The sequence below is a fragment of the Mustelus asterias genome, chromosome 9 (genome assembly GCF_964213995.1).
Source record: "Mustelus asterias chromosome 9, sMusAst1.hap1.1, whole genome shotgun sequence".
Lineage (NCBI taxonomy): Eukaryota > Metazoa > Chordata > Chondrichthyes > Carcharhiniformes > Triakidae > Mustelus > Mustelus asterias.
In genome coordinates, this window is record NC_135809.1 from 49,879,843 (window position 1) to 49,895,542 (window position 15,700).

At 41.9% G+C, this 15,700-nt stretch overlaps 1 protein-coding gene across 1 annotated transcript in view; it reads right to left on the minus strand.

The window, feature by feature from the left end:
• pot1 (protection of telomeres 1 homolog) overlaps nucleotides 1-15,700 on the minus strand; it is a 373,135-nt gene that overhangs the window by 144,568 nt on the left and 212,867 nt on the right. Inside the window, exon 8 of the mRNA XM_078221203.1 lies at nucleotides 7,012-7,142. Within this exon, the coding sequence (XP_078077329.1) occupies nucleotides 7,012-7,142 (131 nt within the window). The remainder of the gene's footprint in view (nucleotides 1-7,011; nucleotides 7,143-15,700) is intronic.

Here is a 15,700-nt window from a genome sequence, read left to right on the forward strand (position 1 = left end):
TCTGGAACACTGACAGGAACAGAACAATGATAGGCTATGATAGAAAAAGAAGTGTTGGCAGCAACGTTGGCATACAACAAATTTCCAGACTATATTTAATTTCAAAATCAAAACAGGCTACAAGTCACTCATCACATGAAAGAATTTGCAAAGATGCCACGTAGAATCCAGTGGTTTCAGACTAAACGTGATGAGATCAGAGTGATTTGTCAAGACACCTCATAGATTAATCCTGTGACGTCTGTGATTGGGGCCGGGGGGGGGGTCGTGGAGTTGTAGGTGGCTGTAAATATGATGGGAAATAAAGACTCAGTGGGGGATGAAAAGAGTTAACATCAGAAGCATAAGTGGTACCGATATATTAATGATGCCAGATCACATGACTGAGAAGAAAGCAAGATTGTGTAGAGGTCCAAATGTGTCAATGCTTGCTGTAAATAAAGAGTAATGGTTGAGAAACTCAAGCAGCATACTTTGGGGGAATAGACAATCCCCAGAACCTCTGCCTAACCACACAACGCAACGCTGCCCTCTTGTAGCCTGGTTGGTTCAGTTAAATTTCGAGTCAATGTTAACCCTCAGGATTCAGATGCTGGGCAAGAGGCATTTGTTGCATCTCTTGTTGGAGATGGTCACTGCCTAGCACATGTGTAGCACCAACGTTGCTTACCATTTATCAACCCAAGCCGAAACTTGTTGCATGCAGTTGTGAACTGCATCCTGATCTGAGGAGTTGTGCACAGTATTGAACACTGTACAATCATCAGCGAACATCCTTATTTCTGACTATGAAGGAGAGAAAACCACAGGTCAAACAGCTGAAGTTCATTGGGCATAGGCCATCCATCTTCAGCTGTTGCATCAGCAGCGTCCCCTCCTGTAGTCTGTTTTTAATATTTTAGCTTTCCCAAACTATGTCTACAAGAGCTGGTTAAGGCATCGTGGCTATGCAGGCATTTATTGACATCCCTAAATGCCCTTGAGAAGGTGGTGGTGAGCTGCCTTCTTGAACCCCTGCAGTGCATGTGATGTAGGTACACCCACATTGCTTTTAGGGAGGGAGTTCCAGGATTTTGACACACTAGTGACATGGTAATCCATGGTGCCATTATCATGAAAAGTCAGATCTAGGGGGTGGCACGGTGCCACAGTGGTTAGCACTACTGCCTCACAGAGCCAGGGACCCATGTTCAATTCCGGCCTCGGGTAACTGTCTGTGTGGAGTTTGCACATTCTCCCCGTGTCTGTGTGGTTTTCTCCGGGTGCTCCGGTTTCCTCCCACAGTTCAAAGGCGTGCAGGTTAGGTTGATTGGCCATGCTAAATTGACCCTAGTGTCAGGGGGATTAGCAGGATAAACATGTGAGGGCCTGGGTGGAATTGTGGTCAGTGCAGACTAGATGGGCTGAATGGCCTCCTTCTGCACTGTAGGGATTCTATTCTATGATCTAACATGCAGCACCAGAGTCTCACATGAGTTCAATTCTAATCTCAAACATATACCACATGAGACTGATTAACAAAAATTAAATTAATGGGACGAAAGGGACAGGGGCAGCATGGACATGGAATTGGCAAAGGGACAGAAAGTAGAGTTTGTTTTTATTAATTTAATCATGGGACATGGGCTGAACTGTGTTTTTTTGGCTGTAAGGGAGGTATACAATGGTGTACCTCAGAGGTCAGTGTTACAACCATTTCTCTTTTTGATATATACTAATAACCTGGACTAAGTTTTGGTAGGAAAATAAGGGGGGGCAATTTGAACTAAATGCTACAATCGTAAGGGGGCTCCAGGAACACACACATTTGTGGCTGAACATGCACAAATCTTTCAAGCTGACAAAGCCATTAGAAAGGTCATTTAAATTATAACAAACAGGATCATTGGCTTTATTAATAGAGGAAGAGAATGCAAAAGTAAGCCCATTTTCCTTAAACTTTAGAAAACACTGGTTAGGCCTCAGCATGAATATTGTGTTCAATTCCAGACATAGTACTTTAGGAAGAATGTCAAAGCATTGGAGAGGTTGCAGAAGAGTTTTACTGGAATGGTACAAGGGATGAGGGACTTTGGTTATATGAGAAGAATGGACTGGGGTTGTTCTCCTTAGGGAAGAGAAGGTTAAGGGGAGATTTTATAAAGATGTACAAAATCATGAATGGTTTTGATAGAGTAGACAAAGAGAAACTGCTTCCAGTAACAGGTTGGTCACCCAAGGGCTAGATTTCAGGTGATTGGTAAAAGAACCAGTGGTGTCGTGAGAAAATATATTTTTACTCAGCGAATTATAATGGGCTGGAACGCACTGTGTGACAGGGTAGTGGATCAAATTCAATAATGACAAACAAAAGAGAACTGGATAAGTAATTGAAGGGGAAAAAATACAGGGTTCTGGGAAAGAGCAGGGGGTAATTGGAGAATTCTACAAAAGGGCTAGCACAAGTATGATGGGCCAAATTGCCTTCTTCTGCGCTATATCTTTCCGTGACTCATTAATAGGTAGCTCACATCCTATCTCTCCATTGCCCAGGAAATGCAATCCTGTTGAACAAAGAATTTGTTCAGCACATATTAATGAAAAAATTAACAGTAAGCATACAAGTCAACTTAAAAGATCCTCTGGGAACACTTCTATTCACTTCTGCTCAGTTTAATCTGGATTGTTAGACTGCCGCAAAGCTGATTCTGTTCTACTCATTTTCCTCTCACCGCATGTGTTACAATCCCGTAGAGATTGGAGGCAAACTTGTAAAAAAAATAATAACCTTTAGGGAGCAGAATGCCAATTACATTTTCTGTAGATTATTCAGGAGTAAGTGAGCATCAATGTTTAATGTTAGTCACACATAGCATTTAACAATATGTATCCATATTAATTCATTGCAGGGTGATTGTGGAACGCAGGTACTGTATGTAAACCCATGCACGTCAGATCTCAGCAACTTTCAAATTGACATGACATTTCCAAGAATTGAAATTTGAATACTTTTACATAACTAGTAGCTCTGAGGAATTTGGAAAAATGGGAGAGGTTGGTGAGGCAAGTGGTAAGACTGTGTCGTGATAATGAATCATAGCCCTGAATTACATACAGATATTTGAACTTTTAAATAAGACATGTGTTTGTGGAAAAAAAAAGATATACCAGCAAAAACTGGCTGCGACTGCAAAGTAAACAGTTGCTGGAATTCCTATGCGGGTTATACTCAGTCCAGAGAGGGACAATGAAATGTGACACCCCTTTTTAGAAACATTTGAAAATAAGAGATGCAATGCAAAGTGAATTGTGAGCTCCTGTGGAGATAATGGAAGCTGATTACCATCTCAGCAGGAACCATCTCCTGTGAATTGTATCCCAGACACGTTTGTGTTATTCCCCTTCCAAGAATAAACAGGCAAAGGGGTTAAAAACCAACTGCAACTCTGGTCTTTATGTGCTAGTCTAGTGTTTTAGTTCTATGGTGCCACGGATCACAGTTCGAAAACATTCTAGGCATCCCTGCACTGGCAGCTAAATTCTTTCTCTCTCTCTAACTGATTGCTGGATGCAAGTCAAGTCAGCAAAGCCACAGTTGAAAAGGAAGCAAGACAACTCCTTTCAGCTAACCTGCAGAATCAAGAAACTATTGGAATTACCCAGCCTAACGGCCGTAACATTTCACCATCTACTTGCTACGGACAAGCCAAAGACTGATTTGTATGTCTTTTTAAACTTTTACTTTGGGACTCTTTCCTCATTTCTAACCTGTGTGTATGTATGTTGGGTTTTATTACTTTCTTCTTGCATTTTAGCAACTAATAAACTCACTCTTTCATTAACTCAGGAAAGGCTGGTTAAATTAGCTCCTTTTAAAACATAAATACATTTGAACTGGGAAAAGGTATCCACAAGGAAAGGGATAGTTTTTAAATTAACCTCGTTGCGACCAACCAAGGGGGTTGGATAATTCATCCCTCCTCACTCGGGAGTGTAAGAATTTGGAGGTAACCCATCCAGAATCATAACAAATTAGGGGGCCTCATCCAGGGAGCAGTCATAACAATGGAAACAACTTAATCGTGTTAAAAGAGCTCGATGCATCAATCAGAAAATTATGACTTTCTTTTGGTTATTGACACATCTGATGTGTGACAGACACAATACTCAAGACTGATCTTGAGTATATTCTGGGGTCATTTTGAATCACAAAGAAATCCTGGATGGGTTTTTCTCCATTGCCAATTATCTCCTTCCTACACCATTGCCACTCTAATAAGAGTGAGAAAGCCAATAATTTATTTGTCACCAAGATAAATGCCATTTAGGTGATAGGACAACCTCCCCCTTCCCTTAGTTACTGTCTCAGAGTATCTCAACCTCAGCATTCTACTGTATTCAACTCCAACCTGAACTTCCAACCTCATTATGTTACAGATGTTACTTGCAGAGAAAGCAAAAATTCCAGACGGAAACTTGTCTTACTGATCACAACCTTTTTTTTGTATTCTGAAAATGTGGGGAGACCTCCTGATCATAGAAGTATAGAAATCCAGGATGGCTTTTGGCATTTAAGAAAAAATAAAGATTTGTTAATGTGAAGAAAATAAAACTTAAGCACACAAGATTAAAGTTACAGTTAAAAAAGGCTTGCAAAGTCTCCCCCAAAGAACCCACTTGGTCCGAACACTCAAGTAAACACTTTCTTGGCAACACTCTCTTCTAGATCTTTAACTAAAAATAAAGTCATGTTATTCAAGGCAAAACTACTGCAAAGGTATGCAACACGACTCCTCAAAATTTTCCACTCTGCTGTGGAAATTCAGAAACGAGTGCTATATGAAACAAAGGGCGGGATTTTACCACCCTTCCCATGGCATGATTTGCGGTAGTGGAGGTGGTTCACCATTGGGCGGCACGGTAGCACAGTGGTTAGCACTGCTGCTTCACAGCTCCAGGGTCCCGGGTTCGATTCCCGGCTCGGGTCACTGTCTGTGTGGAGTTTGCACATTCTCCTCGTGTCTGCGTGGGTTTCCTCCGGGTGCTCCGGTTTCCTCCCACAGTCCAAAGATGTGCGGGTTAGGTTGATTGGCCAGGTTAAAAATTGTCCCTTAGAGTCCTGGGATGCGTAGGTTAGAGGGATTAGCGGGTAAAATATGTGGGGGGGGAGGGCCTGGGTGGGATTGTGGTCGGTGCAGACTCGATGGGCCGAATGGCCTCCTTCTGCACTGTAGGGTTTCTATGTTTCTATGTTTCTATGACCATCATGGGGATCTTCTGGTCTTGCCTATGTCTACACTATTTTGCTTGGCTCAACCACCCTGCTGACGATGGGCATGGGGGACTGTGTGGGAGGGGGGGGAAACCAGAAAATTCCACCCAAAATGTTTTCTGGTCTCTGGGCAGTTGGTTCAGATTTCACACCTTCTCAGCACAGAGCTGGTCTCAGGATACCTCCCCACACAGCCAATACAACGCGGCCCATTTATTTTTGCTAATGGCAATTTTCCCTTTCATAGGACATACATACACACGCGCATGCACGTCACTTCTACTTATGAGGTACTCTAGGAGGGGATATCAGCTTAACATCAGAGTTACATCAGAAGAGAGTCAGACAGCACATCTTCATCCAAAGAGTGGCAGAGCTGTGGAAATTCAACAAAATTAGGAGATATTGTCTCAAATTTGCATTGCTGTCTTTATGACGGGCCAGTGCCAATAAGCACCGTGGAGCTGAAGGTGAGCCCAAACGGCTCTTGAACATCAGAAACCACTTTTAGCAGTAAGCTCGAGTGGGCTGGGGATGTTTTCACATCAACTTATCACAGGAAGGGGTAGGCAAGTACAGCTCAGTCACTGACTTGAATGTGTGAAAAATCAGGAGGTCAGGTGGCTGAGCTGGAAGGCAAGTGGCGGGATGAGGGATTGAAAACAGAGGCTGCTGAGTAAGTGAGCCAGTGTGGAAGGAGAGAGTTTGGGAAGAGGGGCTGCTGAATGAGTGTGAGGAGAAGGTTTGGGAAGAGAGGCTGTAGAGCACGTGAGTGAGTTAGGGTGAGATGTAGGAAGTATGCTTGTATGTGTGCGTTTGTGATGGGAGCAGTGATCAGAATGTGTTTGGGGGGGATTTATTCTTCACTTATTCTTTCAGAGGAGGTGGATGTTGCTGGCAAGGCCAGCATTTGTAGCCCATCCCGAATTGCTCTTGAACTGGGTGGCTTGCTAGGCCATTTTAGATTAACTTTAAGAGTCAGCCACATTTCTGTGAACCTTGAGTCACGTGCAGGCCAGACCAGGTAAGGATGCCAGATCTCCTTCCCTAAATGACATTCGTAACCAGATGAGTTTTTACAATAATCAAGGAGAATTTCATGGTCAACATTACTGAGACCAACTTTATATTCCAGATCTTATTAACTGAATTTAAGTTCCACTAGCTGCCCATGTCATCACAGCATGACCTTGGTCCTCTGGATTGCTAGCACAGTAACACTACCACTGTGGTGGCATGGTGGCACAGTGGTTAGCATTGCTGCCTCTCAGCGCCAGGGACCCGGGTTCAATTCCAGCCTCGGATCACTGTCTGTGTGGGGTTTGCATATTCTCCCCATGTCTGTGTGGGTTTCCTCTGGGTGCTCCGGTTTCCACCCACAGTTCAAAGATGTGCGGGTTAGGTTGATTGACCATGCTAAATTGACCCTAGTGCCACGGGATTAGCAGGGTAAATATGTGGGGTTACAGGAATAGGGCCTGGGTGGGATTGTGGTCGGTGCAGACTCGATGGGCCGAATGTCCTCCTTCTGCACTGTAGGGATTCTATGATTCTCCCCAAACCTATATCTATTCTATATATATCATTCAGAAACTTTCATAATTATCTACTCAATGTTGCCACATTGATCCAAAGAGCTTCATGAAGTGTCATCGAGGTCGTGAAAGGTGCTACATAAATGCAAATCCTTCCTAAACTCTGCATGCTTTATGATGAAATATCAGGCTCAATTCATACAAAAACCAAATTAACAAACCCACCTTGATTCTATGGAAACGAACCACATCTCCTACTTTGTAGATTTTAGGAAGTAGATCAGAGTTCCCGTTGAAAAGCACACAATTGAGCCTGCCATTAGAAGCATCCACTATGGTCACCGTGGAACAGAAATCTGTAAAGGTGCAACAATATTCAGTTAAAAGGCTGTGGAACAGATATATAAAAACTTCTTCATCTCATACTAACAAGAGGGGGCCAGTTCTCAGTTGGCTAGATGGCTTGCTGGAGGTTCAGAATAAAGCCAACAATAGGGGTTTGATTCCCGTTCCAGCTGAGGTAGCCTTAGGTCCAGCCTCCTCACCCTGCTCCTGAGACTGGAAGGCAATGGCAAACCATCACTGATGTAAATTGTGAAGAAAAAGACTCGGGATGAAGCATCAGTAGAGAATGAACTGGGGCCTGGGGCAGAGTACACATGATATGGTATTATATTATGGGTGACAAGGTGGCACATGGGAGCACAGTGGCTAGCACTAGTGCCTCACAGCGCCAGAGACCCGGGTTAGATTCCTAGCATGGGTCACTGTCTATGTGGAGTCTGCACGTTCTCCCTGTGTTTGTGTGGGTTTCCTCCAGATGATCTGGTTTCCTCCTACAGTCTGAAAGACATGTTGGTTAGGTGCATTGGCTATGCTAAATTCTCCCTCAGTGTACCCGAACAGGCGCCGGAGTGTGGCGACTGGGGGATTTTCACAGTAACTTCATTGCAGTGTTAACGTAAGCTTACTTGTGACGCTAATAAATAAACTTTAAAAAACATTTTAACTTTAAGAAACTTTAAATTTATTAATAATGTCTAAGTTTACCCAAGAAAAACCATTTCCTTAGGTGGGGAGGCTCGAGAACAAGTGGACATAATATTAATATTAGGATTAGGCCATTCAGGGGTGATATCAGGAATGAGGATTCCATACAAAGGATAGAAAAAGAATCTTGAACTCTCAGCCCCAAAAAGCTGTTGAGGTTGTGTGAATGAAAATTTCAAAATGAAGTGGAAAGATTTTTGTTTAGCAAGGGGTACTGAACCAAACTGAGTGGAAGAACATAAAGATACAAATCAGGCAACATTTACCTGAATGCTAGAATAAATTCAAGGGGCTGAATGGCCTCCTCTTATTCTCATATCCCTCAAACAATTAGAATAAATTGGATATTTCAGCTCTCAAAGAAGCAAGCTGGTCAAATCAATGATATGTAGATTCTGATTCGAGTGAAAAGGGATTAAAGCAGGTAACAAATTGATGAAAGTCCTCCCCACCCCCGTCTTAGAAATGAGATAGGCCAGATGGAACATTTTCTTTTACACACAGGTAATAAAGTAAGTTACCAGGAAAGGTCGCAGTTCAAAAAGGTTCAAAGGACAAAGAGATGTGATACCAGAAAAAGAGATTTAAGAATGCACCAAGAAGGTGAGCACGGAGATTGATAATAAGATAGGTTTATTTTGCCAAATAGCCTTCTTTCAGAGCCTGAAAACTCAAGTAACTGAGGTACCCCATGTTCTTCTTAACTCCTCAGTGAGTTCATTTTCTTCTCTGCTATCCTGCTGGAATGAAACTTATAAAATTCTAACAGGATTGGACAGGGTAGATGCCGAAAGAATGTTCCCAATGGTGGGGGAATCCAAAACTAGGGGTCAAGGTTTGAGGATGAGGGGCAAATATTTTAAGGCAGAGGTGAGGAGAAATTTCTTCACGCAGAGGGTGGTGAATCTGTGGAATTCACTACCACAGAAAGGAGTTGAGGCCAAAACATTGTGTGATTTCAAGAAGAAATTTGATAAAGCTCTTGGGGCTTAAGGGATCAAAGGGTTTAGGTGGGGGGGGGGGGGGGGGGGGGGGCATGGGGAAGGCAGGATCAGGATATTGAATTTGATGATCAGCCATGATCAAAATGAATGGCAGAGCAGGCGCTAAGGGTCAAATGGCTTACTCCTGCTTCCAGTTTCCATGTTTCTGTGAAATGCCACACTTGAAATTTGGCAGCTCCCTCGTAGCATCTCAACTTTACCAGACCAATTACAAATATGCATCATACGGGCCCTTGAGTCCCAAACCAAACACAAAACTATTTTCTGCTTGAAATTTAAAAGCTTGCTTTTATTGAAAAATCCCTGGAAATAACGAAAGGCTTTGAGTACTCTCCATGGCGGTTTCTATGTACAAAGTAATTAGTCAAACTGCTTCTGCCAGTCTGTTGCACCAATCTCTGGTGGCTGTGTATCATTAAAATGTTCAAACTCGGAACTGCTTCGTTGGAGGTGACTTTTCCACTACAAATACCAGTGATCAGAATGGTTCCATTTCTAGTTCTGACGAAGGGTCATCCAGACTCCAGACGTTGGCTCTATTCTCTATTCACAGATGCTGTCAAACCTGCTGAGATTTTCCAGCATTTCCTGTTTTTGTTTCAGACCCCAGTATCCGCAGTAATGTGCTTTTAACTTTGGCTACATTTCTACTTCATTTTAACATTCAGATCGCAAAATGATAAGTGGTTTTAAATGTCTAATCCCATCGCCAGCCTGCCACTAGCCTAATAAACAGAACACCAAATGTATGAGGAGATTTGAAAACTTTTCAGTTTTAAAGTCACAGGCACAGAATTATAATTATACTCCTATCTTAAAATACTTTTTTTAAGCAATCATAATACTACATTATTGTAAATGTTGTGCGCTCTGTCAATATGGGAACAATATATTAGTAAGACCTTGAGAATTTTAGAATTGCTTGGCAGATTTTATCATCCATTCTGAAACTTACATTCTTAGTGATAAGGTCATACAGCAGTCAATGTCATGGTACATGTCCATTCACGATCTGACATAGCTATGTGAATCTTGATCATGCCACTTTCATCAGTTATCGATGAGTGAGTATACTTAGGTAGCACTATTGTTGCATAGTTGAGTTTATAAAGGCGTAAAGACGTAAAGAAAATGCTAGAAGGACAAAACATTGTGTGGTCCCTTTAAAAGCTGGTATTTTGTTTCAGTACTTGAGGTTTAAAATGCAAAGTACATACTGAGTCCCAGACTGAAACATTTGTATCCAAGGCAAGACAGCAGGGTTGCCTCGATAATAGGCTTCAGGCATCTAAATGTTTTGAATTTTACCCAATCAATTTAAAGCAGGACTCAGCTACCAAGAACCTATAAGATTTGAATTTGATGTTGTTGACAACAGCAGACCAACCCGACTGTAGGAAAATTGATAGGTCATCACAGGTATAAAAGAGAGTGCTAAGAGGGAAAAATGGATTAAGTTAGCAACTGCCACCTCTCAAGTCGAGAGGGAGAAAGCATCTCTCAGATATCTCTTAAGAGAGCTCACCATCTAACTGGCGAAAGAAATCAGAAAGAACTGACAGAGAAATCAACAGAAGAACTTCAAAAGTTTCCAAAAGCCACAAAACCTGGTTGTATTTTTTGAGAGTGACTGAATTCTGTTATTACATTTTTGGTTAATGAATGAGTGTCATATTTATTTGAACAGCATTCCAGCAGAACCTTATTTCATCCGGTATGTTATTTGTTTAGTTAACGTTCCCTGTTAGTTAAATAAATAAAGTGTTAAGTGTTCATCTTAAAGTAAATGTCAGGTATTTCTGTTAGTTAACCAGTAAACATTACTGAAGGACAGTTCATCTTCCCACACACTTTTAACAGATTACGAGGCGAGGTATTCCTCTTTGGGGGATTCAGCGTTACCTCTCAAAAGAGGAACAACCTCCGCGTCATAACACTATGTATTATCAGGACTGAGGCTGCTACTTGGTAGGTGGTTGCATGCCAACCAGAAGGGTGGCAGGGTTGGGGCATTCCAATTACTGACCAATAAACGCAGAGAGGAGGTATAGAGATTGCTCTTGCCTTTGTGGTGGGTTGTGAGGTATTGGTAAGCGTAGGTGGAATATTCTAATATATTTTATCTCTCGCATTTGTTTAGATGGTCGATCCACATCAATTTGTGCGTCGCTTTTTACCTTGAAATGTTATAACTGGTTGAAGTTGCACGTTGCCCCTCTCTCCGAGAAGCAGGCCAAGAACAAATAGGTAATAGAATCATAGAATTCCTACAGTGCAGGAGGTAGCCATTCGGCCCATCAAGTCTGCACCGACTCTCCGATAGAGTATCTTACCCAGGCCCTATACCCGTAACCCTGCATATTTACCCCGTTAATTCCCCCAATCTATACATCTTGCGACACTAAGGGGCAATTGAACATGGCCAATCCACCTAACCTGCACCTCTTTGGACTGTGGGAGGAAACCAAAGCACCTGGAGGAAGCTCACGCAGACACAGGAAGAATGTGCAAACTCCACACAGCCAGTCAGTCACCCAAAGAATTAAACTGGGTCCCTGGCGCTGAGAGTCAGCAGTGCTAAACCACTATGCTACCGTGCCGGTCTGGGTGGATGGCGGACAGCTGGAGCTCTATGTGACTTGGTTCTTTCATTGCTAGCTATATTGCGCACTGTCTGTGTAGGTTCGCACTCCCCAAGACATTGGTCATTCTCTTTCCTCTTCCTCATCCCATTTTACAGATTACCCCACCTTCCTCAACCCTTTGGTTTGCTCTTCCCTGGATGAAACAATTTGGGAGGAAATCTGCTCCTCTGTCCCTGCCAGTGAAGCTCTCTAACGAATCACTGGACTCATCTTCCAAATGGACTCCCTGGCAAAGAATCACCTTGGAGCCACTCAACACTGTCACCTCTTCTTATGTACAAACTCAGTATTAGCCGAGTGAACCTGCATTGCAATATATGACACAACGATAAACCCATGAATGACAGTAAACAGTAAACCAACAGACCAAGCACTATAAACACTGCCCCCACGTGAAATGTTGTGTTGTATTCATACAGATGGCCTGTGAAGATTGCTTAGTTCACACTAAACTGTGAACTTTGGATATCAGCACAGATGCTTGAGAGAGTTCCTAGAAATTATCACAGCATTTGGCATTAATAAGAAAATTTCACAGAAACAAGACAGCATTCTCAGTGAGTTAAAAACTAGCACAAGTTTGTAACTTCCATGATGCATATTTCATAAGCACGTCATGTACTTGTTCCCAATAGACCAATGAAAGCTGGTCCCAGAATAAATTAATTTCCACTTTGTGAAGAAGAACAGCAGGAAGTCATTAGATTAACCTTTTGAATTTTAATGCCTAGGGTTTTTGTGTCTACTTCTAAATGACAGCTTAACATAATAGTGCCTTTCCTCCTGTGTTAACTGCTTACTGCTTGACATATGTACCCACTACCTCATCAGACATTAGAACTCTTGGGATTAATTATATACATAACTTCATATATTAAACAACACCGTGATTTTTGAATTAAACATTAATATTCCTCAACTTCACGTGCACATCCTTTTGTAGTAAAGTCCAATTTTAGATTGCTCCTGTTATTTGTTCAATACTGAAGACTGAAAGAGTGCAAAAAGACTGAAATACTTGAGTAGATTTGTAAAATAAGAGTACAAAGCCCCACCGGAAGTGGCATAGATAATAGATGCAGTGCTAAAGCATTGTGAGTTTATTTTTCCGAGAAACATTTTTTAAAAGTTCATTCAAGGGGTGTGGGTATTGCTGGCTAGGCCCGCATTTATTGCCCGCCCCCAATTGCCCTCGAGAAGGAGTTGCAGATCTGCCTTCTGTCATGTGGTGCAGATACACCCACAGTGCTATTAGGGAGGGAGTTCCAGGATTTTGATGCTGCAACAGTGAAGGAACGGCAATATATTTCCAAGTGAGGATGGCAAGTGGCTTGGACAGGAACTGACAGGTGGTGGTATTCCGATGTATCCGTTGCCCACATTCGGCTAGATGGTAGTGTTCATGGGTTTGGAAGATGCTGTCTCAGGAGCCTTGGAGTGTTCCTGAAGATGGTACACACTACTGCTACTGCGCATCCGTGGGAGAAGTGAATGTTTGTGAATGGGGTGCCAATCAAGTGGGCTGCTTTGCCCTGGTTGGTGTTCAGCTTCTTGGGTGTTGTTGGAACTGCACTCATCCAGGCACGGGGACAGTATTCCATCACGCTCCTTGCAGATTGTAGACAGGCTTTGGGGAGTCAGGATGTGAGATAATCATTGCGGGATTCATCTGATCTGCTCCTGTAGCCACTGCATTTAAATGGCTTGTCCAGTTCAGTTTCTGGTCAATGGTAACCCTCCAGGATGTTGACAGTGGGAGATTCAGTGATGGTAATGCCACTGAATTCCACAGGGAGCCTCGCATCTGAAATGACTAAGAGCTTACACCAGTACACACATAACTACACAACATAATGTTGCAATATTGAGCTTAGTTATATGTGCACATATGAAATTAGGAATAGGCCATTCAATCCTCGTGCCTACACTGCCATTTGATTGGTATCATTAAAGGGAGATTTTTGAGGATGTAACTAGTAGGGTAAATAAAGGGGAACCAGTGGATGTAATATACCTAGATTTCCAAAAGGCATTTGATAAGCTGCCATACGAAAGGTTAATAGGCAAGATAATGGCTAACGGAGTTGGGGTAATATTTTAGCATGAAAAGAGAACCAGCAAATGGATAGAAAGTGAAAAGTGGGCATGATATGGGGCTTTTTCAAGTTGGCAGGCAGTGAATAGTGGAGCACCACAAGGATCACGACTTATCAGATTGTGGCCTCTATTCTCCCATCTACCTATATCCTTTGGCACCCTTGTCAGTCAAGAATCTATTAAACTCAGCTTTAAAAACATTCAATGACTGACCTCCACTGCTCTTTGAGGAGGAGAATTCACAGGGTAATGACACTCAGAGAAAAATAATTCTCCTCATCTCCATTTCAAATGGAAGATCCCTTATTTGTAAATTGTGCCTCCGATTACTTGCCTTACCCACCGGGGAAACATCTTTCAGTGTCCACCTTTTCAAGCTTTCTTGGGATCCTATACATTTCAATAAGATCACCTCATTCTCCTAAACTCCAATGGATACTGGACCAACTTGCCTAACCTTTCCTTCATCCCAGAACTCAGTCAATTAAACCTTCTCTGAAGTGCCTCTAATGCAATTATGTCCTTTCTTAAAGGAGGATACCAAAACTGTACACAGCACTTTCGATAAAGGCAAAATACTGCAGATGCTGGAATTTGAAACAAAAACAAAAAATGCTGGAAAATCTCAGCAGGTTTGACAATATCTATGGAGATAGAATAGAGCCAACGTTTCAAGTCTGGATGACACTTTGTCAGAGTTCAATTAAGTTCAGCTCTGACGAACGGTCATTGAGACTCGAAACATTGGCTCTATTCTCTCTCCACAATACCTGTACAACCATAGCAAAACTACTTTTATATTCCATTCTCTTTGCAGTAAACAATAACATTCAATTTGCCTCTCTAATCGCTTGTTGTTCCTGCATACTAACTTCTTGTGATGCACCAAGACAATCTTTCTCTGTTTAAATCATTTCCTGCTTTTCTATTCTTCCTGTCAAAGTGGACAAGTTCACATATTCCCACATTGTACTCCATCTGCCAAAGTTTTGCCCAGTCACGTAACCTATTTGTGTCCCATTGCACACTCCTTACACCCTTAGACTCAGAAACTGTCCCATTAGATTGAAAGTTGGCAGATGTTACACCACTTTTCAAGAAAGGATGGATAGAGAAAAGAGTGACCTACAGGCCAGTTAGCCAAAACTTCAGTTGTTGGGAAAAATGCTGGAATTTATCATTCATAAAGTCTGAACAATGCACTTAGTAAATCATTGTATGATTAGAATAAGTCAACCTGGTTTTATTAGAGGAAAGCTTTTGAGGACGTAACCAGTAGGGTAAATAAAGGGGAATCAGAAGATGAAATATATCTCAACTTCCAAAAGGCATTTGATAAACTGCCACAAAAAGGTTAATTGGTAAGATAATGGCTCATGGAGTTGGAAGTAATATTTTAGTACGAATAGAGAATTAATTGGCAAATGGATAGAAAACAAAATGTGGGCATAAACGGGGCTTTTTCAAGTTGACAGGCAATGAATAGTGGAGTACCACAAGGATCAGTATTGGAGTCTTAGCTCTTCACAGCCTATATTAATGATTTAGATGAACAGACAGAGAGTAGGATATCAATGTTTGCTGATGATGCCAAGCTAGGTGGAAAGGTACCCTGTTGAGTGGGCACAGAGAGGCTGTGGAGAGAAATAGACAGGTTAAGAGTGAGCAACAAGATAGTAGATGGAGGCATATAGTGTGGGGAATTATTAAGTTATTCACTTTGGTCATGAGAAACAAAAAGTATATATTTTTTAAAATGTATGAAACTTCTTAAGTGTTGATGTTAAAAAGACTTGGTTGTGCTACTACAAAAAATGCAGAAACTTAGCATGCAAGCACAGCGTGCAATTAGCAAAGCAAATGGCACATTGGTTTTTAATTACAAGGGGAATGGAATTCAAGGATAATGAAGTTTTGCTACAATTGTACAGGGTTTTGGTGAGATACATCTGGAAAATTTAGTCTCCACATTTAAAAAAGGTTACACTTGCCCTGGAGGCAGTACAGTAAAGGTTCACGAAATCAGTCTCTGGGATGAGGGCATTGCCCCAAGATGAAAGATGGAATAAATTGAGTTTATATTCTCTGAAAGAATGAGAGGCAATCTCATTGAAACCC